Genomic DNA, 27,134 nt, shown 5'->3' with positions numbered 1-27,134 from the left:
CAAATGGGGTGTGTGTGCACACACACACCATGTCATGTGATTGATTACACAGGGCGGGGCTTACCTGAGCTCCCTTAATATTTTAGCCAAGCTGGCACACTTGGACAGGTGGGTGTCCTGCCCCCAACATAAATCCTGGCTATGCTAGGAGTATGCAGTTCCACCATGGCCGTAGCCAGGAATTTTGTTTGGGGGAGCAGCTTTTTTTTAGGGAATCAAAGTTGTTGAGGTTTTTTTTAAATGAAACCACCCCATAAAGAGGACATAATGTGTGTGTGTGTGGGGGGGGGGGCAGGCTACGCCCATGAGTCCCATTGCATTCAATAGGCCTTAACTTCTAAGCTAGTTAGAGTGGCGACACTGGCGAGGGAGAATGCGCCTCCTTTCACTTATTTCAAAATGTGGTGGCCTGCCAGCCCGTCCCACCTCCGCCCTCCTGCTCCTGAGCGGGGTGGCCCTCGCCAAGCTCTCACCCGGCCCTGAAACCCCCGCGGCCAGCTGCGTAGAGAGCGCGCACACACATGCACGCGCGCCGGGGCGTCTCCTTTAAGAGGGGGTTTCCCTGCGCCTGCCGGAGTCTCCGCCGTGTCTCCGCTGGGGGAGCCTCCTCTTCCCTCCTCCTCCTCCGCCGCCTCTTCTTCCTCGGCGTCACGTGAGCCCGAGTCTTGTGACTGGCCTGCGAGGAGCGAAGCACATTGCCGCGGCTGGCGCGCCGTGCAGCTCCGGAGTTGCGCGGTGGGTGCGTTCCTGGCGCGGGTGGGCGCGCTGTCGGGCCGGATCCGTCCATGCCCAGGGGGCGAAAAAGGCGGCTTGCTGCTGCTGCTGCTGGAGCTGCCGGCTGGGCGGCGTAGCGGGGCGAGGCTGCCTCCCCTTTCCCGCCCTTCCTCTCCACCCTCCGGGCACCGAGCCTGCGTGCGCTCTCCGCCTCTCTCGGGCTCGGAGAGTTGCGCGCCCCTCCGCGCTCTCCCGCCTGCCTTGCGGGCTTCTCCTCGCGGCTGATCCCCCGGCGGGGGCGGCCAGGAGCAGCCTCCTCCTCCTCCGCCCTCCCCTTGGAGGATCATGGACAGCAAACCCCTCCTCCAGGATAGACCCCCGGCTTACAGCCCCGCTAGCCAAGCGGGCGCCGGCTACGAGTACGGGGGGCCGAACAGCTACGGAGCCATCCCGGCGCCCCAGCACGGTTTCCAGCCGCCGCCGCCCTACACGTACCCCACCGGTCCTGGAGCTGGTAAGCCGTGAGAAGGGGGACGGGCAGGAGGATCTGGGTGTGGATTCTGAGGGAGGGGCGTTTAATGGAGGGGATCCGCACACCCCCCTTACGACGCGGCTCCTGAACCTGTAGGAGTGAAGCAGGTTTCAGAGCGGTGGAAGGTGGGGGGGCTGTAGCCCCACAAGGCGCTGGGGGCTCGCCTGTCTCTATCCATTCCACACTGCGCGCTGGCGGCCGCAGCAGACACGGGATTGGGATGGGAGGGGTGTGGGTGAAGGCGGGTCACGTGGTCAGAGCAGGAGACAGGCTTGACCCTCTCGCGCCCCTGGGTGTTGGGAAAGGAGTCCCAGGTACTGTACTGGGCGCCTAAATCAGCTTAAGTGGGTAGTTCTTGTGATAGGAAACGCTGTTGTTGCATGTTGTCAGCTGTCAAGCAGGAGAACTTTTGCAATGTCAAGAAGGGGAAACGGGATTTCAGGGTTATGCAAATAATCAAACCCTCTTTGTCCTACACTTGAGGAAGTTTCCTCCCTTAAAAATGAAATGAAATGAAAAGTTTGTGTTAGGGAACATTTTTCTTATTCTTGGATCAGTTACACCTTGCTTATTTAAAAATAAACAACTATGGAAGAGTGGGGACTTGTATACTGGTTCCCAGGAATGCTAGTTTTCTGTAGAAAGATTTATGTATTAAAGTAATATTCCACCCTTCCTCCCAAAGGAGCCCAGTGTGGCAAACACATCAGCCTTAAAACAATACAGTAAAAAGTGCCAGTTATTTCACAACAACATAATTTTCTAGATAATAATTTTAAGGCTTCAAATTTAAGATTTTAAACAGTCCCGAAGCTGTTACATGAGAAGTAGGATTTCTTCCAGTTACTGTTAGAGCTCCCAAGCTAAACATTCCAAGGGTTGTTTTTTTAATTAAAAAAAACAAAGCTGTATTTCCTGCCTTTAAAAGGCAGCTTCAGAAAGGCTTGTCTGCTTTCCCTTTCTGTTTTCCCTGTTAAAAATTGGACAGTGCAAAAATTCAGCCATCCGGGCTATGCTGATTGAAAAGGCTTCCGAAACAGTTCAAACATTTAGTATGATTTTTTTTTTTAATAAAACATTTAATACTGTCTGGGGTAATAGTAGGAACAAAATATATGTAATTTAGATACTTTTTTTTTGTACGATAGAAATGTTTTGTTTGTAGCTCTTTGCATTGCATGTATGCCAGAACTTTGTGAGTTGGCAAGACGTGTTAAACAAAAGGAACCAGAGTTGGAAGGTTGTGAATTGAACTTGAGTCTCCCATAATTGAGTCTTGAGTCTCCCTAAGAACCTGTGTTGTTTAGGTCAGTTTCTGAATTATGATTGCCTTTTCTATGGTGGTAGAATTCCACTCGCCCTCTCTCAGTAAGGCCTTGTAATGGCTTATCCGTCCAACAATTCTAGAGAACTCTTGGAATTCTAGAATCCTCTGGGGCTCCAGATTTTGCTGGACTAGAGCTCCCACCAGCCCTGTCCGTTGGCCATACTGGTTGAGGTTGATGGAAGTCTAACAGGCCCGCAGGTTTCCACTACCTGTACCTCTGATCCCCCTCACCATTGGTTCCTGGTCATGATGGCTGCACTGAAACTCTGCGTTCAGAGGCAACATATTTATTATTTTTAGCAGGGATGGGAAACCTCAGGTCCAGGGGCAAATGCGGCCTTCCCAGCCTGTTGCGGACTGGGTTGGGCTCAGAGGAATGGTGGGAAGAACCAGCTAGGGGACCACCAAGGGAAGAAGGCTCAGAGCCTGGGGATGGGTGGTGGGACAGCAATGAGTGGTCAAAGGAAGAAGAGGGAGGTGATAGGGTTGATGGGAGGGCTACTCATTTTTAAAAGTCCCTAAAATGGCAGAGAGAATATAGTTTGGTATGGAGCGGGCTATTTAGCTGGCTTGCACTTCTTTTCTTTTTCTTTTTATACTTTTATTTATACTTCTCATTTATATACATTTCAATAGTAAAATAATAGTTGTAACATTTCAAACCTCGACTTCCTTCCTCCTCTTTCTGTGGTTCCTTAAATTGATTTTTTATCATTTCCTGCACATCTAAATTAACTTATTCTTTTATTCACCTATTTTAATTATATATTCTTTTGAAATCCTGCCAATGTCTTTATCTGATTACAATTTGTTTGTAAATATTCAATAAACCATTTCCATTCTTTTACAAAAGGTTTATTATCTTGATTTTTTATTCTTCCGGTAGGTTTTGCCATTTCTGCATAGTCTATAAGTTTTTGTATCCATTTTTCCTTTGCTGGGACTTTTTCTTTCCATTTTTGGGCATGTAGCATTCTTGCAGCTGTAGTTGCATACATAAATAAATTTAGTCATGCTGGCCACATGGCCCGGAAAGCTATCTGTGGACAAACACCATTCTAAATCTAAAATATGCAGATTTTTCAATGTCAACCATTCCTTCAACAAGCACAGACAAGATGGTTCATAATATAAGCTCATATCCAGGAGGGGAAAAGATCCTCTCTCTTTCACATCTATCAATATTTTATATTTTATTCTTAGATGTTGAAGTGTTTTTTGGGGGGTTGGGGATGTAACCCCATAAAGGGTAGAGATGGATGGATTTGTTAGTGACGTCACAGGCATTGCACAATAGGTTCTTGCGATACTTGCGTACCTGCATTCCTTGAAGCGAAATGTATTCAGCCCCAACCCCTTCACCACTAAGCACAACATATCTGAGGCTTGTGTCCCCGTAAGAAACATTTTTTCCTTGACGGAAGCATCAGCTTCAAGGAAAGGTTATCTTGTTCCCTTGGAACAACAACTAGCCACAGTAAAAAATAGCCCAGGAAAGGGTGCTTTGGGACAAAATCTCCAATTCGAGTTCAAAGGATTGTGAGCTCATGCTTCTTCAGTAGCCCTTTTGGGAGTTCAGCTTGCGGTTAAGAAGGATGGATGAATGAATGAATGGGGGAAACGTTCTGGAACCTGAGTGACCTGAGAATTGAGGGCCGCCCACTCCCTTCTGGGGGCCCGCATGCTGCTGTGGGTGGGGTCAGAGGCAAACGTGGGTTGAGCAATGAATGTCCACCTTTGTACAGGCAAGGAAGAGGTGTTAACCAAAGTACAGGAGGCACAGTCCAGTCAGGCAAAGTGACCTGAAGGCCAGAATGGCTTGGAGTGATCCCTGCAGAGAGAGAGAGAGGGAGATTGTTAAACCATTCGGAGTACAGTGGTACCTTGGTTCCCAAACTTCATCCGTTCCAGAAGTTTGTTCTAAAACCAAGGTGTGTTTTCCCATCGAGAGTAATGCAAAATGGATTAATCCGCCCCAGACTTTTAAAAACAACCCCTAAAACAGAAATTTAACATGAATTTGCTGTTTTGCTAATGGTTCTCTTAGCTTTGCAGCTTTTATCCATTTCCTCCGCCGCCAATCAATCAATCAATCAATCAGTAGCTGAACTGGGTTCTATACAGTCACAGAAACAAAATTAACTGAAAAAGCTGCACAAACAAAAACGCCAAAATTTTTTTTTTTTGCAAAAACAAAAGCTCCAAATATCTAATTGGAAGCAGGGTACTCAAATCAGAAACGGAAAACTCAAAACAGGAAGAGGAACACACCAATCAGAAGCGGAGTGCTAAAAACGGAGCACGTTTGGCTTCCAAAAAAAAGTTTGCAAACCAGAACGGTCACTTCCGGGTTTGCAGTGTGCGGGATCCAAGTTGTTCGAGAACTAAGCTGTTTGAAAACTAAGGTACCACTGTATTGCCACTCTGCCATATTTGACAGGCAGGTGGGGGGCATGGCCAAAACAGCCTCGCTGGCCAAACGGAGAGCCCTAGTGGGCTTAGTTAGGCCTGTGGACTGAAGGTTCCTCACCCCTCCTTTAAATAAAATTTTCTAATAGTGAACTTGGGTGGTGTGGTAGTCAAAATTGAGAGGAGCTGGCAAAGAGGCTTGGGAAAATCATGAGGCTTTCAAAAATCTACTTTTGAAAAGAAATTCCAAAGAGGGCATGAAGGGTGGTATACGAATTTAATAAACAACAACTCCACTAACAGTTCAGTAAGGACTGAGCATGTGCCATGCCCTTGGAGGGGAGGGCACAGCAGGCTTCCCCAACCTGGTGCCCTCTGGATGTTGTTGGGCTCCAACCTCCAATCCACCCCAGCCGACATGGCTGGTGGTCAAGCAAGATGGGAGTTGTAGTCCAACGAACATCTGGAGAGCCACAGATCTCGGCTCCCAAAGTAGAGTGATGCCGATAATTAACCTCCATTTGGGGGGGGTGTAATTTGGGGGTCACAGTGGGTAAATGAGTTAATTCCATGTAGCCCCATATGTTGATGGCAATGTCCGATGGCCACGTGACAAGCCCCGGGGCTGGGTGTGAAAACACACGCAGAGAGGGCTTTGAGCAGTGAGTGACACCTGTAGCACAGCCATCTTGCCTGTGAGATCCTGGGTGCGTCTCAGGCTAACGTGATGTTTTTTATAAGCAGGAGGTGGTGGGTTGGTTTTTTCCAAAAAATTATTATAAAGCACTTATCCATTTTCTTGGCTGGGAACTGGGACCCTTGGCCGAGTTCTCAAACTGTATGTTTTCTTTTGTCATTTCTGTGGTGCTAAAGTGTGCTCTTTGAAGTTAATAATTAGCCGAGTGTACGTCCCTAGGCCTGAAAACGGAGGAGAACTGAAACCTAGGAACAGTTTGCTATTGCGTATGGTGAATATTAAGTCTTATCTGGAAGACCTTGTCCCAGTTCCATCTTGATGAGTGCATGAGAGCATGAGTGAGTGCCAGGAAGCACGTGAGTGTGTGTGTGTGTGTGTGTGTGTGTGTGAGTGAGAGAGAGAGAGAGAGAGAGAGAGAGAGAGAAAGAAAGAAAGAAAGAAAGAAAGAAAGAAAGAAAGAAAGAAAGAAAGAATCCACAAAAATACCAGTCCATAAAGATTTATCAGCTATGTGGTCACTTGGAAGCAAGGCAGGGGGAGAGCTCCACTGTCCTATTTATTGCCTGTGTTAACACAGACCTGTCTTTCACTTCCCCCACCCTTGGCTCATTTAATCATTTTGGAAAGCTGACTTTATTCAATAGATAGGAATGCCTGAAACAAATAGTGTTTTTCAATAATAAAAACACTCTGCGTTCAGACATCACACTGAACCATAGTTTATTTTCTTGATAGTAATATTAAATATTATTAGTAATAATTAAACACAGAGTGCAATGCTTCTCACGTTATAAACAAAGTTACCTCATTTAAGTTGTGTAATATACAACGTCAGTTTATATAAATATTTTTATTTCATTTTTATTTCATTGGATAGTGAGAACACGGGGGAGATTATTATATTATGGTTAAGATATAAAAGAGTGAAGATTGGGTGCAGCAACGGGATGGATTTTTTTAAATAAAAAAAACCACCACCAAAAATGGTATGGGAAGTATGGGAAGTCAACAGAACAAAAGAAAAAATATTATGTACAGTGGTGCCTCGACTTACGAATTTAATCCGTTCTGAAGGCACCTTCATAGGTCGAAAAACGCCATTGGAAAAGTGATTTCCTATAGTAATGCATTGGAAACGGAAAAAATCATAAGTCAAAGCAACCCTATCTAAAAATTCGTAAGTTGAAAAATCCCTATGTAAAACCGCTGTGGTTTCCTTTCGGATGTCGAGACATTCGTAAGTGCGCAGCCATTACCCCCATTCGTAAGTCGAAAAAAATCGGTTGACGAGTCGTTTGTAAGTCGAGGTACCACTGTATTGGAATTTTATGTGAAATTTGTGGAAATTTAATAGCATATATATTTTTTTAAAAGAAAGTGTTGGTGTTTGGAAGGCATGGGGCGAACTGTAGAGTGGCATTCGGAAAATGCTTAGCAATTTCTGTAACTAATAGATAAGAGAATTCAGGAGAGGTATGTCTCTACATGCAAGCCGTTTCTGTTTGCTTAAAGTCCCTGTACAGTCTCTTTTTGCACGCCTCCCCCCCCCTCCCCAATATCATCTGACTGACTTCTCCCCTGAGGAAACAAAAATGTGATTTGACCTGAATCCAGACTCTGGAAGAGTAATGTTCCCATGTGAAAAAGAGGATTCTCCTTTAACTTTTGCAAAGACAGCACTAGTGTTCCCTGTGTCTGGCAGCGCTATAGTGAGGGTAGCTGTTTGATGGGTCTCAAACCCTCGGTGAGTTAGGGACGTCCCCTGCATGCGAAGACATGCGCTGGTGGATTGAGCGGATGAGACAAATAGTGGGTCCAGTGGTCAAGAAGGCAGTTTCTGCACGTGCTTTGTAGAGAGGAAGATGGGACTTGTCTACCTGGGAAAGCAGCTGTTATAAAATCATATTGGGGGGGTTGCAGGACACCATTATTAATGAACAGAGAGGGGTAACCACAGCTTGACAGCTACGGCTACCCAGAGTCCTTCGCACCACCATTTCGCCGCCACAGCTTGGCTCTCCTTCCCTCCACAGACCCGCACCCCCTCCGCAGGGATTAACATATTCAAACACCTCCTAAAATCCAACATAAACTCTGCATTTCCCCTTCGCCTAAGGACAAGCATATGCAACCCTTGCCTAGACATCTGCATTTCCCCTTCGCCTAAGGACAAGCATATGCAACCCTCGCCTAGACAATTATCACAGACAATTATCATAAACTCCACCAAGTAACGCAGCCCATTTTTATACAGCCTTACCATTTTATACAAACCTTATACAAACTTGCTATGAACTTTTACCTTCTCGTGATTATATGCTTGCTTCTTGTGATTATATGTCTGCTGGCCTTATGTGCCTTAAATGTGAGAAACCCCTTATATCCCTTGAAAGGCGTCCCTCCCTATATGCCTAAGAACCTAACCACAACCTCAGTATTACTCTTGATTAATTAGACTAGTGTTCCTCTGTATTAGAAAATAGGTTTGTTAGTATCTCTTTGTATTAGAAAACCACTGTTTTATATTTTAGAACTGTATACGTCAGGATGTATTAGAAATGTTTTCCATACTTATTTTCTGTGCAACCCTTCTCTGACCCCAAGCCCCCCTGAAACCTCCCCATCACCGTCCCATACCCAACGAAGGAAGACACGGACAATAGAAAGATTAGCTTGACAACTTTATTCAAATAAATTGCCATCCTCAACGTAGCCCACCCTTCCATGGCCTGGAGGAAAACACTGCCGGGCGGACTTCCACCCCATGGAAATCGCCAGGAACTGCCCCACCTCTGCACCCATCTTGACTGATTGCCCTTCCTGCCAAACAACAGGGAGCACCATCAACGACAGGAGAAGAGAGATTGACATCTCTCCATCTGAAAGGAAGAGTCATCTCCGCACCCCGTCGCCCTTGTCTCCCCCTCCCTCCTAGTCCAGAGATTTCCATGCATGAACAGGAGGGTATATAGGGGGACTTCACCATTTCCCGGGGTTCCTTCCTTCTTTCCAGAGGCAGGGACCCTACAGCTGTAGCTTTGCATTCTGCAATAAAGGGATCAGTTTGTTTTTCCTGACAGCATCGTGTGGTCTCTGTCATTTTCCCGGCGGAGCTGAACTTAGTGCAAATTTTGGAGCTTCCGACCCGCGTCTGTCCTTCTTAAAAGGCAACGCATTTTGGGGTACATTTTTCATAACAATATGGCGAGCCAGGGCAGGAGACTCCGTTTAGCCGTACTCTTGGGGCGCCGTGGTTGGGGAGCCCAAGCGCACCCAGCCATTTGCAGGGGGGATCCCCTTCCCCGACTGTCCCTGGAGTTCTGGCCTAACTGGGATCCTTAGCGGGACCACACAGGGAAAACAAACAGGATCCAGACGGCCGTGGGGGTTGATTTTACAAGATTTTTCTTCTCCTGATTGTTGCGAGGTGACCAAGCTTCAGGAAAAGAAGGCAGCGCGCTGCGACGTGAGTATCAATAGGGAAATTGGCTTTTCGGGGTGGGAATTGTCACAGCAATCAAACTCTTTCCTATTTTTCATAGCCAAAAAAACCCAAAGCCCGTCGGAGTCTGCCCAGGCTGGAAGGTTTTGCGGCTGCCCTTTTCCTCCCCAAGGCTTGTTGTCCGTCGGAGTTTTGCCCAGATAGCGAGCCTTGGCAACTCTCCCTTCTCTCGCTTAGCTATCCCGGGTGAAGACGCCCCTCTGCCATGGCGACCTTTTGTTAGGTATGACCCATGACCAGAGATTGCAAGTGCGCCCGTTCCCTTTTCCTACTTTTCATTCCTCAGGTCCGATCTGGCATTGCGTAGGCAAGCGTTCAGTAGGACCTGAGTCTAGAGAGCAAGAGGCAGGGAGATTGCTGTGGCACTATTAAATTGTGGGTGGGAATAAGAGTCCTCCTCGGAGTGTGCCCACTTTCCTAGAACGTTTTCCTAAGGAGACTTTCCAAACCCCATTTTTCCCTTAGAGAGCCCTTTAGCAAACCTTCCCAAGCCCACTTTCCTATCGGAGTCGGTCCACTTTCCTATCGGAGTCTGTCCACTTTCCTTAGACGTGCCCCACGTTCCCAAGGAGTCCCCAGAACCCCGAGAGACCCCACAGCCCCGTCGGAGACTGCCCAGGGCTAGAACTTGCGCAAGTGCCCCTTCGGAGACTGACCAGGGCAAAAATGGGTGCACCCCTGTCCAAAGAGACAACTCTGCAGGCTTCAGGGGAGAAATAAGCCCAAGGAGAGCTTACTTCCCGTCTGAACTCTGATAAACGCCTCCAATTGTATTTCAGAAATGTTTCAGGGTCTAAAAAAAAAACAAAAGGAAAAACCAAAACAAAATGCAAGCTTGCTTAAATAATTTTTATGTAAGGGCTTGATCAACCCAAAAACATGGCAAATATTAAAAAGAGTGGAAGTAGTGTGTAAAGGTTTGTTTTAAAGAGGCTGTAGAAGGGTTTTTTTTCTCTCTCCAAAAGTATAAAGAGGTGTGTGTGTGTGTACCTACCCATTTTTCAACAGAAAAGAGGGGCAGGATGGAAGAAAATAAAGAGTTGTAACTTTGAAAATGCTTGCTCAATGCTTTGAAAAAAATTTCGAAACTTGAAAATATTCACTTCATAAACTCCAGCTATAAGTGGATAAGAGATGTACTCAATGTTTAGAAATGTTGTGGGGTTGTGTTTAGATTGGCCACAACATCCATAGACTGCCTTCTTAAGTGTGCATAGTTAAAACTGCCAACTTGTTTTAGATTTCTAGTATAAAGAAACAATGTTGAACCAATCAATCTTAAACATGATAAATATGAGAATGAGGTGTGCAAATGTTGTTATTGAGAGAGGCTACAAAGGGGAGTCTTTCTCCAAGTGACTAGAGGAATATTGACTAAAGGAAAATTGAACAGCTATTCCTATAAAGGTGATTTGTTTGTCAAAAGTAGAGCTTCCATAGCCAGGAATTGTCTATCTGAGTCTAGTTTTAACTTTGATTGTGTTGGACAGAAGGGTTATTGTCGGGCTCCTGATATCAGTCTCTTAAGGAAAAAAACTCATCTGCTAAAGGGTTCTGTATAAAGTTGGTATTTTCATTCAAATCTTGTGAATCCTGTATCTTAGAGGGTTAGACTAAATGACCTCAGGGTCCCTTCTAACTTCCATTTTAGAGCTATGTGAAAGGCAATGTGTCTGATGTGGTGATGGGTTGAAATTCAGCCCAGCTCTGCTTTCTGGCAAGGAAAGATTATTGGTTTTCAGAGTTGGAACAAGAGTGTCATTGTTGTTATGGAGTGATTATATAAGTTTTTATCACTTTCTCTATTAAGGTTTAAAGTTTAAGCACATATGAAAGTCTTGAACATTTCCCAATCTTTATCCAATCTTAAGATTTGCTAAAGGCTTCTATATAACGTTGGTACTTTTAATCTTCCCCTTCCTTATTTTTCCCTTAGTACACACGTGTGCTTCCGTGATAGGGCATAGCCCGTGTTTCCTTCCCAGTCAGGCATCTGTACTCAAATGTATGTGTATCCTAAGGGCGGTGATAGTGTTGAGATCCCCATATTTCAGAAGGGGTGGACTAGATTACTCAAGCACTGAAAAGTGAGTTTAAACTCTGGTGGCTTAGTGAAATGGCCTGAATTCAGTCAAGCTTTACTCTTTGGTGGAGAAGGATGGAAAGACAGATTTTTAAAGTTTGGCATGAAGAGTTTGAGGTGCCACTTAGAAAGAGGTAGAGATGGTATATCATACATTGGAAATGAATGTCTGGTGTTTTCCCCCCCCCCCCACCATATTGTCAGCTATTTTTTAACTGCAAAACTCCACCCAACAGTTCAAGCACATACAAATTCATAATCAAGCAGAATGAGCCTTGACCATCCCTGTACATAAAGGCCAGAAGAATTAGTCTGGAAGATGGTGAGGCTGAGATGAGTGAGAATGTTGAATATCATTAAGTCTGCTCTGGCCATATCACCCATAGATAAGGGGGCAGAGAATTTAGTCTGCCATGGCTGTAATAAATTAATTAAAAACAAACGAAAACATTTGCAATTACGAATTCACCCCGAACCCTGTAGATAAAGGGGGCAAATCAAGATTTATTTTGCCTGGGGTATGAGATGTTTATATAGTACAGTAAACATGGCTAATTAGTGCCATGACTTCATTAAGGAGTTTAATTTGACCAAACTTTTATTGCAGCTTTCTTGTGAAAGTATTGGGTTGGGTTGTCTGTGAAAACATTGGGTTGTCTGGATGTTGAAGTTTTATATATTTAAAGTTTAAGATTTATAAGCCTGCTTCCTAAGCAGCAAGGAACAGGAAGTAAGAGGTGTCAGAAATATCTCAGGACACAAAAGCTATAGAAATGGATTTAAACTGACCAAAAATAATTTAATTTGACCACTTTTTGTTGCTGGTTTGGTGGAAGTGTAAATTGTTGGGTTTCTGTGTAAAATCTAACCTATTCACCCTTCCCTTCCTCTATTCAAATGGTAATTTAGCCAACACCAGCAACACTTTCAAGTGGTACAATGGATTTCTGAATCATGAACTTTGTACATGCACAGAGGCTATGCCAGCTTGAAGAGAAAAATAGAGAGAAAAAGGAGGTTAAAAACAAAACAAAACAAAAACAGCAACCAAATGCTGAAGGGCCTGTGCCATGCAGGGGAAAATTTGTTTAAATTTCCTTATGTGTCTTTGACTCCAGGGGGTCACTTGAGAAAACAAAAGGGTCAAGTGTTGGACCATCATTCCAAATCTAATATGCAAAATTCTTTCCAGAGGTAAATATCTCAGCACTCCCACTTTGAGTTCATCGCTTGAGTACTTTCATCGCTTGAGTACTTTTTGTTGTTGTTTGTTTCCCCTTTCAACAGGATACTGATTGTGATTTTAGTCAAGGGCTTAGAAAAAAAACTCCAGACTATGCAAACCAAGGGTCTGCTCCCCCTTTCCAATGGGTATTCAGGAAGCACCTTCAGATACTTATCTCGCATTTGCATTTCACCCCAAGCATTAACTCCTGCATAACCTCCCCCCTTGCAAAGTTCCAACCTAACATGCAAAAATTATTCTCACAGCTTTCCCAGGAAGAACATTTCTAAAGGATATGTGAACCTTTAAGAAGACTAAACTCCAGTAACAAGTGTTTATTTTTTCCTTTCTCCCACAGCAAAAAAAAAAGGGGGGGGAGTGAAGTGATACAAACAGTAATTTCCTTTTTCCTCTTTTATTATTTCTCTTTGGCTTTGACGCTTCTCTTTAGCTTACAAATAATCTGCTTCCATTTATTAAATCAGTTTTTCCATTATGTCTATGAAATTAATCTAACCATACTTGTACAACTTTAGATTGCTACTCTTTATTTTCATTTGAGATGCTCATTATTAGAAATTGTGTGTTTTAGCATTTATTTATTTATTTTGGTTCCTCATATGTCAGTGTTTTGTTTTGTTATATTTTGGGGCATGTCCATCAGTCCATCACGTGGAATGCCAATATTAACCTGTATGGTCTTTATAATGTCTTCATATTATTTGATAATAATTTTTTTTAAATCTGAGATTTTTGTGTCAAGTCCTTCTTAAAAAAAAAAAATTGTTGTTTGAGTGGTAATCTAAATATCATTTTGTTTTTATTTATGCATTTTTTCTATTTCTACTTTTTCTTCCTGTACATACGAATGTAGCATCTAAGTCATTCTTTCCTGTAAATAATAATAGTAATAATAATCCCTTTCAAACAGGATACGCGAACCTCCAAGAGAATTCAGAACCACACATGGAAAATGTTAATAACTTATCAATTGTGTCCTAATTAACAAAATTGTTGTCCTCCACAGCCAAACTAGGTGAAGTAAATTAAACAGACTGAGTAGACAATAACAGCAGTAATTAAATATGAATGATAATAATAATATTTAAATGAATAAAATGCTTAACTATGATCACATATTATTTGCAGCTTCCCAAGAAGAACTTTATAGAATATTTTCCCCTTTATTATTATTATTATTTAACTAATTATATCTTCAGGCCCCAACCCCCTACAGGCCTATTTTCAAAAGGATGTTTTACAGGAAATCAAATGCTAATACCATCCCCTCACCACCTTACCAACCTGCCAATGCATCACAGTGGCCGCAACAATTTATTCCCATAAAAGACTTGAGAAACTAAGTAATTGAATTATGAAGGGCATTTTATCTCTTAGCTATAATGTTTCAGCAAGGTTTAGAAGTGCTGTTAACTTCCTCCCAGTGACTCAAAGGCAGACAAGAAAAGCCCTTGTGCCCAAGGTTGGAAATACATGCAAAAGCAGCAAGAATTATCTCAAGTTCACCCAATTGCCTCAAGATATACAAATGGTGTAGACTTAACAATGTGAAGGTTTTATGCATTATGTGTTATTATGTAGGAATGCTGAAATGTGTCAAATGGGACGGACAAGGGGGGGGGAATGAGTTACAAGGATATTTCTTTTTTTATTTTAGACTGTGCCCTCAAGATTGTGCAACTGATATATAATTATGTTTTATGTTACGTGATATTCTGCAGAAACCTTGACCTATGTCTGACAAGTATATGTTATTTCCACAAAAGGGGGGGGGCATTTTTGTGTGTAATTGCTTTCATGTTTTATGTATAGTTAGTTATTGTATAGTGTAACATTCCTTATGCACCCAATGGTGGTATTATTCCTTATACGCCCAATGGAGGACTCGCCCAATGGAGGACTCATGTTTTCTAAAAGATCAGGCGATTGCATAGTCCATTGTTGAGATTTAGATCAATTTATGACCACATTTCCTTATCTCACCTGGCACTTTGTAGTGTGCCAGCCTTCTTTTTACCAAGAAGCAGTTTCAGGATTCATGAAACCAGCAGATACAAGAAGGTGTATATGCCTTGATTTACCTGGAATGATTCCTTATAGAATTAAATTGACCAATTTGGACATGTGCCCTTTTCAGAATGGTTTTTATGGGGCTGTATAAATTATAATTGGGTCAGTTCTAATTGGGCAAGTGAATCCAAGGTGCAAGTAGCTTTCTCCCTTTAAGAGTAACTGAGCAACTCCCTACTACAGTGCAAGACCAGAGCCTATAATAAAAAAATCCCATAGAAAGCCCAAGGCAAAGGCATCTCTCTCATGACATGTCCAAACCTGTGGCAGCTATGGTGAGTGCCAGGTGACATGGTCGATATGAAAGCCCTAAGGGGATTCACCAGGGATTGTTGCTGCTGTGCCATGATGGAGGTGTGAGACCAGAGGAGAGCTAGCTTTGACACCTGACAACACACAAAAAGGTAAAAACAAACAAACAAACTACGCTTTCCAGTCAATATTGGTGGATCTTCTGGTAAATGTAAAGCATAGACCACTTGTTTTTCCCATAAGTGCTAGAATACTGCTGCATACAGTGAAATGGAGAATGCGTCACTGTCGATTATATGAGGCAATGATTGGTTGTTACACAACAATATTGCCTCAGAGAGGGGACACTGTTATAAAATCATATTGGGGGGGTTGCAGGACACCATTATTAATGAACAGAGAGGGGTAACCACAGCTTGACAGCTACGGCTACCCAGAGTCCTTCGCACCACCATTTCGCCGCCACAGCTTGGCTCTCCTTCCCTCCACAGACCCGCACCCCCTCCGCAGGGATTAACATATTCAAACACCTCCTAAAATCCAACATAAACTCTGCATTTCCCCTTCGCCTAAGGACAAGCATATGCAACCCTCGCCTAGACAATTATCACAGACAATTATCATAAACTCCACCAAGTAACGCAGCCCATTTTTATACAGCCTTACCATTTTATACAAACCTTATACAAACTTGCTATGAACTTTTACCTTCTCGTGATTATATGCTTGCTTCTTGTGATTATATGTCTGCTGGCCTTATGTGCCTTAAATGTGAGAAACCCCTTATATCCCTTGAAAGGCGTCCCTCCCTATATGCCTAAGAACCTAACCACAACCTCAGTATTACTCTTGATTAATTAGACTAGTGTTCCTCTGTATTAGAAAATAGGTTTGTTAGTATCTCTTTGTATTAGAAAACCACTGTTTTATATTTTAGAACTGTATACGTCAGGATGTATTAGAAATGTTTTCCATACTTATTTTCTGTGCAACCCTTCTCTGACCCCAAGCCCCCCTGAAACCTCCCCATCACCGTCCCATACCCAACGAAGGAAGACACGGACAATAGAAAGATTAGCTTGACAACTTTATTCAAATAAATTGCCATCCTCAACGTAGCCCACCCTTCCATGGCCTGGAGGAAAACACTGCCGGGCGGACTTCCACCCCATGGAAATCGCCAGGAACTGCCCCACCTCTGCACCCATCTTGACTGATTGCCCTTCCTGCCAAACAACAGGGAGCACCATCAACGACAGGAGAAGAGAGATTGACATCTCTCCATCTGAAAGGAAGAGTCATCTCCGCACCCCGTCGCCCTTGTCTCCCCCTCCCTCCTAGTCCAGAGATTTCCATGCATGAACAGGAGGGTATATAGGGGGACTTCACCATTTCCCGGGGTTCCTTCCTTCTTTCCAGAGGCAGGGACCCTACAGCTGTAGCTTTGCATTCTGCAATAAAGGGATCAGTTTGTTTTTCCTGACAGCATCGTGTGGTCTCTGTCATTTTCCCGGCGGAGCTGAACTTAGTGCAAATTTTGGAGCTTCCGACCCGCGTCTGTCCTTCTTAAAAGGCAACGCATTTTGGGGTACATTTTTCATAACACAGCCCATCTAGGAGAAGGAAAAATCTGATCCTAAACCTCCACTGCCTTGGGGGAGTATCTTCAGGAGAAGAAAAGGCTAGGGAGTGTCTTCTTCTTTGGCAATCACTCATAGCCGAGTAAGAGTGAGTCCGTAAGTGACTGTGGAGGCCAATTCTGGATCCACACATCCTTCCACAGTGGGGACATTGGTTTCCGGGCGGGAGTTGATCATGGTGTGGATTTGCCAAGTGTGCCTTCCTCTTAGCATGTTTCTCCCTTGCGTCCCGAGTCTGAGTGTCTTCAAAGCCCATGACACCTTTGGTAAAGGCTGTTTTCCAATTGGAGCACTCGCAGGCAAGTGCTTCCCAATTGTTGGTGCCAAACGTCTTGCTCTGCTTCCCTTTGGACCACAGACCACATCAGCGAGGCTCAGAGTGGGGGTGGTCTTGTCAGCTGGGCAGCCCAGGACCTCCATACATACTGCCCAGGTTTGCACCCCGGAGAGGTCACTTCAGTGCTGCTAACACAGCGGTTTGACTTCACTCCCGGAGGCACACTTCATTGTCTCTCGGGGCAGACAAATGTCGACAACTATGGCCTCGCCTCTTAATTTTCAAAATGTTTTTAAAGCAACTTAACGTGCCTCTTTTCTGCTTCTTCCCCCACCAGGATATGTTGTGCCTTCGGGTCCACCGGCGCATAACTACCCCAACACCACATACACGATAATCCAGCAACCTCCCACCACGTCCGTCGTCGTCGTTGGCGGCTGCCCAGCTTGCAGGTATTATGGCCATTCTCGTTTCTGTTACACCTCTTCTCTCTTTTTAAGTCCGGCCTCTTGAAAATTCATGTGAAGCAAGGGGGGTGGGGGGCGGCGAGGCTTGCAGCAAGAAAGATTAGAATCTCTTCCGCTTCATTTTTTAAAATGAAAAAGGAGCATTCTTCTTGTGAGGAAATGGCTGCTGTGCGGGTGTGGCAGAACACAAAATGGCTGCTCCCAGGGTTCCTTGGACAGATCCTTCTATTGGACAACAGGCCTGTGTATGCCGTGTGGCTTGTTCTGTTTTCCAGTAACTAGCTTCCTGCCCTCAGGTGGGAGTGGAAGACTTTTGCCTTTCACCAGTGTTGATATAAGATTCAACAGCTCACCCAATCTGCTTATATACATGTCGTAAGTTCCAGGTTTCCGAAAAACAACCTCCTGCAGAGACCCCTTGGAGAGCTAAGATCAGCAAAGCAGGCCCTCTTGGCAGTTCTACCCCCCTCAGAAGTTTGGTAGGTGGTGACTTGAGAGAAGGCATTCTCTGAGGCAGCCCCTAGTTCTTGAATTTCTCTTTCTCACCCCGAGGTCCTGGCACTTTCACATTGCCAGGCACAGAGGCGCTGAATATGCGCCTCTTTACGCAGGTCTTTGGCACCTGAGCTGTATATTTTTCGGACCCACTCCAGTTGTGATCGTAACTGTTTTAATAAATACGGGTGGTAAGTGCAATAGTGATGTTGTCTTATTATAACAGTAGTTCGTTTTGCTCCAGACAGCAAATATCCTTTCTCTCGGGAGCAAAATGTCTCAGACCAGGCAAGTAACTAGACTTTGATGGTTCCCCAACCATTGGCCAAATTGACTGGGGCTGGTGGGAACTTTTATTGCAGCACCCACAAGTCCTCCCACCCTTGGCTGGACCAAGATGTCGAAGCTGCTGAGCAAGGAGCAGCTTGCACCAGTCAAGTCTTTAGCCAGCGGATTCCACCTTGCAAAGATCATGACTTTAATTGGCTTATTCGTTAGCAGTGTTGAAAAGCAAGGTCAGGGTGTTTTTCGAGACCCGAGGCGAAAGGCCAAGCACTTCTAGAATATTCACCCTAGTGATCAATTGACCACTTTTTAATGTATTACTTTATTTAAACCTATCTTCTGACACTATGTCATTGGCTGAAGGATGTGTTATTAGTTTCCGGGGGGGGGGAGAGTCTTTTGCATCCCCCTTAACCCAGAAAACGGCAAGAGCAACATGACAAAATTCAAGGCAGCATACTGGACTGATGTGTTTTTTTTGGGGGGGGGGGCAGAAGCAGGCATGTATGGAAATGGATGGGGGAGTAGCAACATTGCCCAGTCCGTTGTTCTGTCACACCATGCCCACTTGCGTGAATGAAATGCCAGTATCTTGGTCAGAAAGCCACAGTCCCATAACACAACAGGTAGTGCGGTGTGAAAAGAACACTAGAAAACGGGACAGAGGGGCTAGCATTTCAATCAGGAAAACGAACACAATATTTCCCTATGTCTGAATGCGCCACAGGTGCAAAATGCCTGACAGGCCATGAAATATTGACTCGCAGCTGACATTGTTTTAGAAGAAGAAGAGTTTGGATTTGATATCCCACTTTATCACTACCCGAAGAAGTCTCAAAGCGGCTAACATTCTCCTTTCCCTTCCTCCCCCACAACAAACACTCTGTGAGGTGAGTGGGGCTGAGAGACTTCAGAGAAGTGTGACTAGCCCAAGGTCACCCAGCAGCTGCATGTGGAGGAGCGGAGATGTGAACCCGGTTCCCCAGATTACGAGTCTACCGCTCTTAACCACTACACCACACTGGCTCTCAGATCAAAGTAAAAGGGAATGTGGAGAGGAACATGAAATGTTGGATGATCTGTTTCGGGAAGTACCAAGAGGTACTCCCCGCCCCCCAAGGATAGGAGGGGATCACAAGTGTCATGAGATGAGCTTTGTGGAGTCAGAGGGTGGGGAACTTGTTTACCCCTCAGATATTGCTGGGCTTTAGACTCCCATCATCTGGGGCTTTTGGACATGCTGGCTGTGCCTGGTGATGGGAGTTGGCTTCCAACAGCACCAGCTGGGCAACAGATCTCTCACCCCTGTTGTAGAGAGAAGGCATCTCTTCCCCCCTTGTGGCTGTAAGGCAGGCATAGGCAAACTCTGGCCCTCCAGATGTTTGGGACTACAATTCCCATCATCCCTGACCACTGGTCCTATTAGCTAGGGATGATGGGAATTGTAGTCCCAAACATCTGGAGGGCTGGAGTTTGCCTATGCCTGCTGTAAGGAGTAAAGAGGGGAAGAGGAGAGGGCTGTTGGTGCCTACCAGCCATGATGGCTATGCTCTGCCTCCACAGTTGTAGTCAGACATGCTTCTGAATACCAGTTGCTGGAAGCCACAGGAGGGGAGAGAGCTCTTGTTCTCGAATCCTGCTTGAAGGTTTCCCACGAGCATCTTGATGGCCACTGTGAGAACAGGATGCTGGACTGACCAGATAGGCCATTGGAAGCTGCTTTATACAGAGTCAGACCATTGGTCCATCTAGCTCAGTACTGTCGACACGGACAGGTGGGGCGGCTCTCTATGATTTCATACAAGGTTCTCCTCCCAGGTGCTTCCTGGAGATGCTGGGAACTGAACCCAGGACTTTCTTAATGCAAAGCAGATATTCTGCCTTGGAGCCACAGCCCACAAGGACAGCAGGAAGGTGGGGAGGGAACCTGAAATAGATGGATTGATTGAAGAAAGAGGGGAAAGGGAGTGGTCCCCCCCCCCACTGCCAGCCAGAGGAAGCTGGCCCATTGGGGCAAATGGGGCACTGCCAACCCCCACTCCACCTGTCTGCTGCCTTCCTTGCTTCCTGTGCAAGAAATGGCACTCCTCCTCCTTAGTGTTGCCTTTGTGGAACTCAGCAAGGGAGGGGGACAAAACCAGAATTAAGTTGCCTCTGCCTGACATAGGCTCTGCTTGGGCTCCTTGCCTTCTGTCCTGCCAGGCTCTACGGGCATCACTCTCCCCGGCCACCAGCACGTGGCCCCTGATGGATCTTCTCCTCTCCCCTCCCCTCCCCGGAATGTAGTCCTTGATAGAAAAGATTCCCCTCTTTTGGTGTGGGAGCTAGAGATGTGAAGGCCTGGAAAAATTCGGGGGGGAAACTGCCCCCCTTTTTTCCCTGAAGCCTTTTTTGTTTTCCCCCAAAATATTGGAAAAATAAAAAATAGATTATGGAATGTTTTGTTTTAACATGATGAATAAAATATTTTAAGATAAGGGGTTCAAATATTTTATAAATAATTTTTAAAAAATATGTATGGTATCAGATTATTCTAATTTCAGTGAGGACAAGCAATTGCTAGGTTACAAACTGAACTCTCCAATGCAAGAACAAGATACATTTCTTCCTTTAGGAGGTGCTGTTGTCACCAGAAAAGAAAAAGGTTTCAGTTTTGTTTTTGCATGCGTGTGGCATGCATTGGTTCTGTTCCTCTTCACTAGGCCTCAAAGCACTGGAAGATCATTACAGCTCAAAAAATGATTCTGATTAAATTTCATGTCCATTCATTGAAACTTAGTCTCACTTTCTTCTTCCATTATTTTTATGAGAATGTTTTTTTTTAAATACTGTGAAGAGGAAATATGAATAATTGTTACTTCTGGATTTTTAAAAATTGTTTTGTGGAGTTTTTTTTTGTTCCACATAAACTAGTAAACAGTTCAGGAGATTGTTGCTCCATTTGCTACAAATACAAATAAATACTATTTTAAAAATAAATTCTGTTTGTAATAATTGTTTGGATACATTATATTTTTAATATGCTAGTTGTGATAATTTTCTGCCCGTTAAAATTGTCCATAGTTCTATTTTATGTTTCTAAAGTAACAGAATGACTGGAAAAGAAAAAAGAAGTGCTAATGTAGCATATATATTTTTCAATTTTTCCGAAAATTCCCTCCCCCCCCCCGAAAAAAACTGGGTTTTTTCCAAGCTTCAAAATTTCACATCTCTAATGGGAGCTAACTCTGAGAACTTTGTCACTGGCCAAAGGTGTTGGGAAAAACTATTTAATAAATCCTAATAGTTCATCAAGCAGCAGCCAGGCAGCTTAAGTGAGGGTCCCTGCTTGTGGTATAAATAAACGCTGCCTATTTTTAGAGCCTCTGGGAGTGGCGTGGCTTTAAGCCACAGGAAAGCTGCTTAAGTTCCCCAGGCAAACTCTTACTTTATAGCTAATATTAGCCTGTCTTTAAATGAAGCCTGTTACTGTCCCCTTCCTGGCTCCCCCTCCCTTCATTATCTGATCTTAAGAGGCAACTCCCATGAAGGAAACGGTGTGTTATTGGTGTTTCCAAAACTCTATATGGGTAGCAGTGAGCTAAGGCAGTATACTGACTCCTGCCCTGCCCATGGAAACAGGCACTAACTTTGAGGATAAGGCTATCAAGGGCTACTAGCCCTGTTGGCTATGCTGTGCCTCCACAGTCAGAGGAGGGAGGGTGCTTGTGCTCAGATCCTGCTTGAAGGGCGTCTTGTTAGACAGTGAGAACAGGATGCTGGACTAGATCCAGCAGGGCTCTTGTGTACTTGAGAGCAAGACAGAAATCTCCATTGAGGCAGAGTAAAGATGCGCGCTCAGCAAGGGGTAATGAGTCACGGCAGCTGCTGTGCTCAGGCTAGCTGGACTGGAAGAAGTGGTCTTGAGTTGAAAGAGTCCAAGATCAGGGCAAGGAGGTCAGAACTGCATGGAAGCAGCAGAGCAGTCCCAATGGGTTGGCACACCCACACACCCAGCTTTTGAAGATGAGAAAAGTGTGCTTACTCCTTCAGTGTGCAGATGCTCTTTGCATTGGGGAGAATGCAACTGTTCCCAGCGGCAGAAGCTTCTCCGGGTCCTGGGTGAGTTGGCAGTGTCCTTATCTTCGGACTGTGGTCCCTCCACCTCAAATGATGGGCTGATGCCTTTCCTGGATCCTGTTGCTGTGCAACAGGGAGATGGGAGTACCCACCGCCTCCAGCCTCTGTTCTTGGGACTCAGCCCCCTCCTTTATGCTTCCTCCTGTATCCTCTCCTTGCCTGTCTCAGCCTGCTTCTCTACTGGTGGCACCTTGAGACTCAAGATAGGCAGGACAAGGAGTGGGGGGGGGGAGAAATGTTCAGCCTACAATTAAGCAGTGGGAATGCTCCAGACAACTGCCAAACACAGTGTTCATTGGGCAGCACACTTAGACTTCATGTCTTGCCCTGATGAGCTCTAGGCATTTGGTCTGCAAATCCAGTGAGCCCTGGCTAGCCTGGTTGTGGGATGCTGGAGCTGCTGGGTTGGGGCTGGTGGGAATTGCAAGAATAATTCAATTGGTTTCACAAAGTCTAAAATACCCATACAGTGGTACCTCTGGTTACGGACTTGATCCGTTGTGGGATGCCGTTCGCACCCTGAAAAGTCTGCAACTAGAGCGCTGCTTCTGCTCACACGCGTGGTGAAACCTGGAAGTATACTCTTACGGGTTTGCTGCATTGGTATCCTGAAAAAACGCAGCCGGAGACTGACGTAACAAGAGGTATGACTGTACTTGAAACTTTGAAAAACCACAAAATGACTGGGTTACATGACTAGAAAAGCTTTCCTACACAAAAATGTATCCAGTAGGCACCAAAACATAATCACACTAGGCTTCTGCCTGATTTTTGGCTTGCAGTTGATTCCAGAGAGCTGGAGCTGCAACACTAAAAGCCTGGTTTCCAGTACATACTTTAAGTTAGTGAGGGGAAGGGGACCTCATGGGCACCAGGGAAGGCCTCTGTGGGCACATCTGCACCCATAGGCACCATGTTGGTGAGCTACACCTAAAATTAGCATGGGCAGATTTTAAATATGAATCTGTGTCCCCCTTTTTTGGTGTGATGCATAAATGGCTGCCCTACTTTAGCAGCAAAGAAGCAATGCAGCCTGTTAGGGTCTAGGACAGGCATCCCCAAACTTCGGCCCTCCAGATGTTTTGGCCTACAACTCCCATGATCCCTAGCTAACAGGACCAGTGGTCAGGGAAGATGGGAATTGTAGTCCAAAACATCTGGAGGGCCGCCTGGTCTAGGACAAGGGCAGGGATCCTTTTTCAGCCCGAGGGCTGCATTCATGGGTAGTCTAGTCTTCCGGGGGCCCACGTCCCTATGCTGGGCACAGCTTGAGACAAAAGTGGGTAGAGCAGATAAACTTTCCTTTTTTGGCTAGTTTCTACACACAGACACCCCACTCTTGTCTTCCATCCAGGCGAGCAAGAGGTATCAGGGTTCAAGGATGCTTTCCAGCCAGGCAGAAACAACATTTGGGTTTGTAAATAAGAGGGATGGGTTGGGATGAATTCCTAGGGCCAGATGGAGGGGTCTGGAGACATTTGGCCTCCAGACCAGAGGTTTCCCATCTCTGGAAGAGAGGAGTGGCTGTCTCTTTGAAGGTGACCTGAGGCACCAAAGATGCTTATGACTTGATACACCTTCCACTTGCTGCTCATTCTCCCAGCTGCCCTCCTCCGTCTCTTATGTCAACTCTGTGCCATTGTTCTGTGTAGCTTTCTCTTTTCATCACTGGAGAAATGGCAAGAGTCCATTGCTGGCAACTGGCCCCTGCTGAAACACATTTTGCATCTGCATTTCAAGGTCACTCCAGTTCCCTTCCTTTTTTCCCTTTCCTTTTTGGCTTTTCTTGCACATGTGATTGCTAAAGAACGCCCACTGTTTTCGTGAAATCAACACTGCTCCACTTCTGCTCTTGAGAAAACTTGGCAGAAAACTTGTGACTTTCAGGCAGGGTAAAAATGCTGAGGCTCTCTTTCCCCATCTGAGCGGATTCTGAGTGCCTAGAACTCCCCCCTGCCCCCCACTATGAAAATCCATCAAAAAAAAAACAACCCCAGAAGGATCTGTTTCTGAGACATCAGTGAAGGGTGAGCTTTCTGTGTGATTAAAGGACTCTCACACGGCTCTTAAGAACAGCTTTGGAAAAACTCTCTCTAGAAGAGGTGACCTCTGTTGGACTGGGAAGCAAATGAAGAAGTTGCCAGAGGAAATAAGCTCATTTGTCAGTGGAGATGAGAAACCTCTCTCCACGTTTGTCGCACATATTACGTAATTGGCTATATGGGGACAATTGCCACATCTCTATTCTTCTCCGTCTCCCATCCTAACATTAAACTTGCAGAGTAAGCCTTGGTAATGTCTGACCGTCCATGAATCGCTTCTAGTCATGTCTGAAAGGGCGTTTCTTCAAAACATCTGGTCTGGCAGCAGAAGCGCCCGTCTCTGGATCAAAACAAGGGAGACCTTTTATCTCAATTTCGAAAGCTATTGAATGCTAACATGGGCGTACCCAGGATCAGAACTAGGGGGGGGGCAAGGGGAGGGGCCAAGGCACGGAAGGGGAGGGGCCACAAAGTGGGCGGGAACGGCGAACTCGCGCTCCGCCGGGCTGTGCCCCTCCCTAGCAGCAGGGCTGGTAGGCGGAGGCGGAGCCCAGCCCAGCGGAGCGTTCCCGCCCGCCGCACCGCGCTCTCTGGTTCCCCGCCGCGCTTGGCCTTGCCAGAGGGCGCGACGGGGAGCTGGAGGGAGGGTGCGGCGCGGTGCGGCGGGAATGGCGAACTCGCGCTCCGCCGGGCTGTGCTCCGCCTCTGCCCACCAGCCCTGCTTCTAGAGTAGGGCAGCTGCCCTAACTTGCCGCATGGTGGGTACGCCCTTGAATGCTAAGTCATCACAGGGCCTCTTTGCTAAAATACAGTGTTGCTACGCAAGGGGAGGGGAATGGGAATTCAAAAGCAATTTTTTTTAAAGTGCTGCATTACTGTAGCCCATTAATGTTTCTGACTTCAGTAATTAAAAATTTAAACCAAAGGGGTTTGAAAACGTATTTTTTTATATTAAAAACTTGATCATTCAGTTTTTATTTTGATTTGTATTGAAGGTTTTATCTGTTTTAAAATGTGCTGCAAGTCAGTGCTTTTCAAAGCTAGCCAATGTGGTGGACTAGCAAAATCCCCACCCTGCAATGTCCCATGAACTGGTACCATATTTGGTCTCTGAAGCATCCTAGCCAACCTGGGCTGCGGTGGAGTTGTCAGGGACTAGCAGCTTGTGGTTGTTTGGGGACCACCACTTTGAGTAGCGCTGTTTTAAGTTAGAATTGTACCTTGGTTCTCGAACGGCTTGGTATTTGTACGTTTTGGCTGCCGAACGGTGCAAACCCGGACGTAAGTGTTCTGGTTTGCGAACATTTTTTGGAAGCCGAACGTCCAAAGCTGCTTCTGATTGAGTGCAGGAAGCTCCTGCAGCCAACTGGAAGCCGTGCTTTGGTTTTTGAAAGTTGACCTCCGGAAAGTGGACCTCCGGAAGAGATTATGTTCGAGAACCAAAGTTCGACTGTATTTGTTAACCAAAGGTCTTCATGTAGCTAAAAAGTCAAAAATAAGTTGTGAGCTAGCTTTGAAGATGAGTATGTGGAAAGTAACTTGTTAGGGATAGTTTATTTGAAAACATATTTCTATCATCGAGACATTAAAGAAGTGCATGGAAGCTTTATAGATTGGCTCTTGCAGCAATACAATCTTCAGAAAAAGTTGTCATTCTGTCAAGCTTGATGCTCATTTTATACATTTAATTTTTAAAGAGCAATTATAGCAACTTACTTTTTCTCTCTCTTGCAGAGTTGGTGTATTGGAAGACACTTTCACCTGTCTCGGTGTCTTTTGTGCCATCGTATTCTTTCCTATTGGAATTCTCTTCTGTCTTGCATTGAGGCAACGAAGATGTCCTAACTGCGGGGCAACATTTGGTTAAGGGATCAACACAAATAGGCTTTTTGGAAGCTGTAACTATTGTAGTACCTTTTTCTAATGTAAATGTCATGTACAATCAAGTTTATGCTTCCGAGATGATTTTGTAAAAGTGTGATGAAATTAGTCTGTCTCTTTCTCTTCTCTTGCATGTGAAACTGATCTATGAGCATGTGTGTGTGTGTGTGTGTGTGTGTGTGTGTAAGACACAAATCCACCCCCAACCTGCCGCTTTGTGTTTAAAATGCACCTTTTGGAAATTTAAATAAAAGTGGGTTTTTGCAACTTCACTGGGGCCCAGCTCTTTCTTCTAAAGAGAATTAAAATTTAGTAACGCCAGTGCAAAGGTTAACCACCAGGTAGACTTGTTCCATTAGGCATCTTTGCCTAATAAATGCAGTCTGAACTCACCACCAAGCCACCAATTTCATCTCCACCTTTATTTAATTTGAAATTTATAGTTGGCTCTTCAGCTGTTCTCAAAGCAGGTTACAATTAAAACACAAATTTGTTTCCTGCAACTTGTTTTTTTTTTATGAAAAATATAGCATGAATACAACACAGTTTATGCATTACACACATACATTTGTGTCTCAGCATCACCATACCTAAACGCTACTTCTGGGAATACAGGGGTGCAAGTACTCTGTTTGCACCTTGCTTAGACTCTGCCCCTCTATGAACCAACAGCCTCCAAATCCCACAAACTGGTTTAACATGTGAAGTGTGTCAGGAATGCTTTGAACTAGGGGAGTCAGCTGGTTTGCCCTTAATTCACATGTGAAATGCACACATCTCATGGGTAGCATTACAAGTTCTAACACAATGCTTGACATGTGCCGCATCTTTGGATATACTTGACAGAACTTGAACAAGGTACCACTAGTTACATTTATTTGACCAGCACATTATCTTAAGCAACTGCCTTGCTCCAAACACTGCTTCTTAGATGTCCAGCCTTATATGTACCCCATGTTTGTGATGTTATCAGTGCTGCACATATTCCAGAGGACACACATCCCCTTTCTAAATCTAGGCTAAGATCTGCTGGCTCGGAGCTTGGCTTCTGGAAAGGGGACAGGGAGTGTGTGCTTCACACTCTTAATATTTAATA

At 45.0% G+C, this 27,134-nt stretch overlaps 1 protein-coding gene across 1 annotated transcript; it reads left to right on the top strand.

The window, feature by feature from the left end:
- The first annotated feature begins 669 nt into the window (after nt 1-669).
- Nucleotides 670-26,310, top strand: BRI3 (brain protein I3). The gene is made up of 3 exons (XM_035131525.3): nt 670-1,228; nt 17,087-17,201; nt 25,892-26,310. Exons 1-3 carry the CDS (start codon nt 1,060-1,062, stop codon nt 26,022-26,024), a joined length of 417 nt encoding a protein of 138 aa, XP_034987416.1. The 5' UTR covers nt 670-1,059; the 3' UTR covers nt 26,025-26,310.
- The last annotated feature ends 824 nt before the right edge of the window (nt 26,311-27,134 follow it).

Source organism: Zootoca vivipara, chromosome 13, assembly GCF_965207765.1.
Source record: "Zootoca vivipara chromosome 13, rZooViv2.hap1.1, whole genome shotgun sequence".
In the NCBI taxonomy this organism is placed as follows: Eukaryota; Metazoa; Chordata; class Lepidosauria; order Squamata; family Lacertidae; genus Zootoca; species Zootoca vivipara.
Note: the sequence above shows the minus strand (reverse complement) of the source record. Positions and strands in the feature narration are given on the sequence as shown.

Bases quoted from the DNA above. Each gene is read 5' to 3' on its own strand.
- BRI3 (XM_035131525.3), top strand. From the start codon at position 1,060: ATGGACAGCAAACCCCTCCTCCAGGATAGACCCCCGGCTTACAGCCCC. The intron at 1,229-17,086 runs GTAAGCCGTGAG...TTCCCCCACCAG, and splicing joins CCCCACCGGTCCTGGAGCTG to GATATGTTGTGCCTTCGGGT. The intron at 17,202-25,891 runs GTATTATGGCCA...TCTCTCTTGCAG, and splicing joins GGCGGCTGCCCAGCTTGCAG to AGTTGGTGTATTGGAAGACA.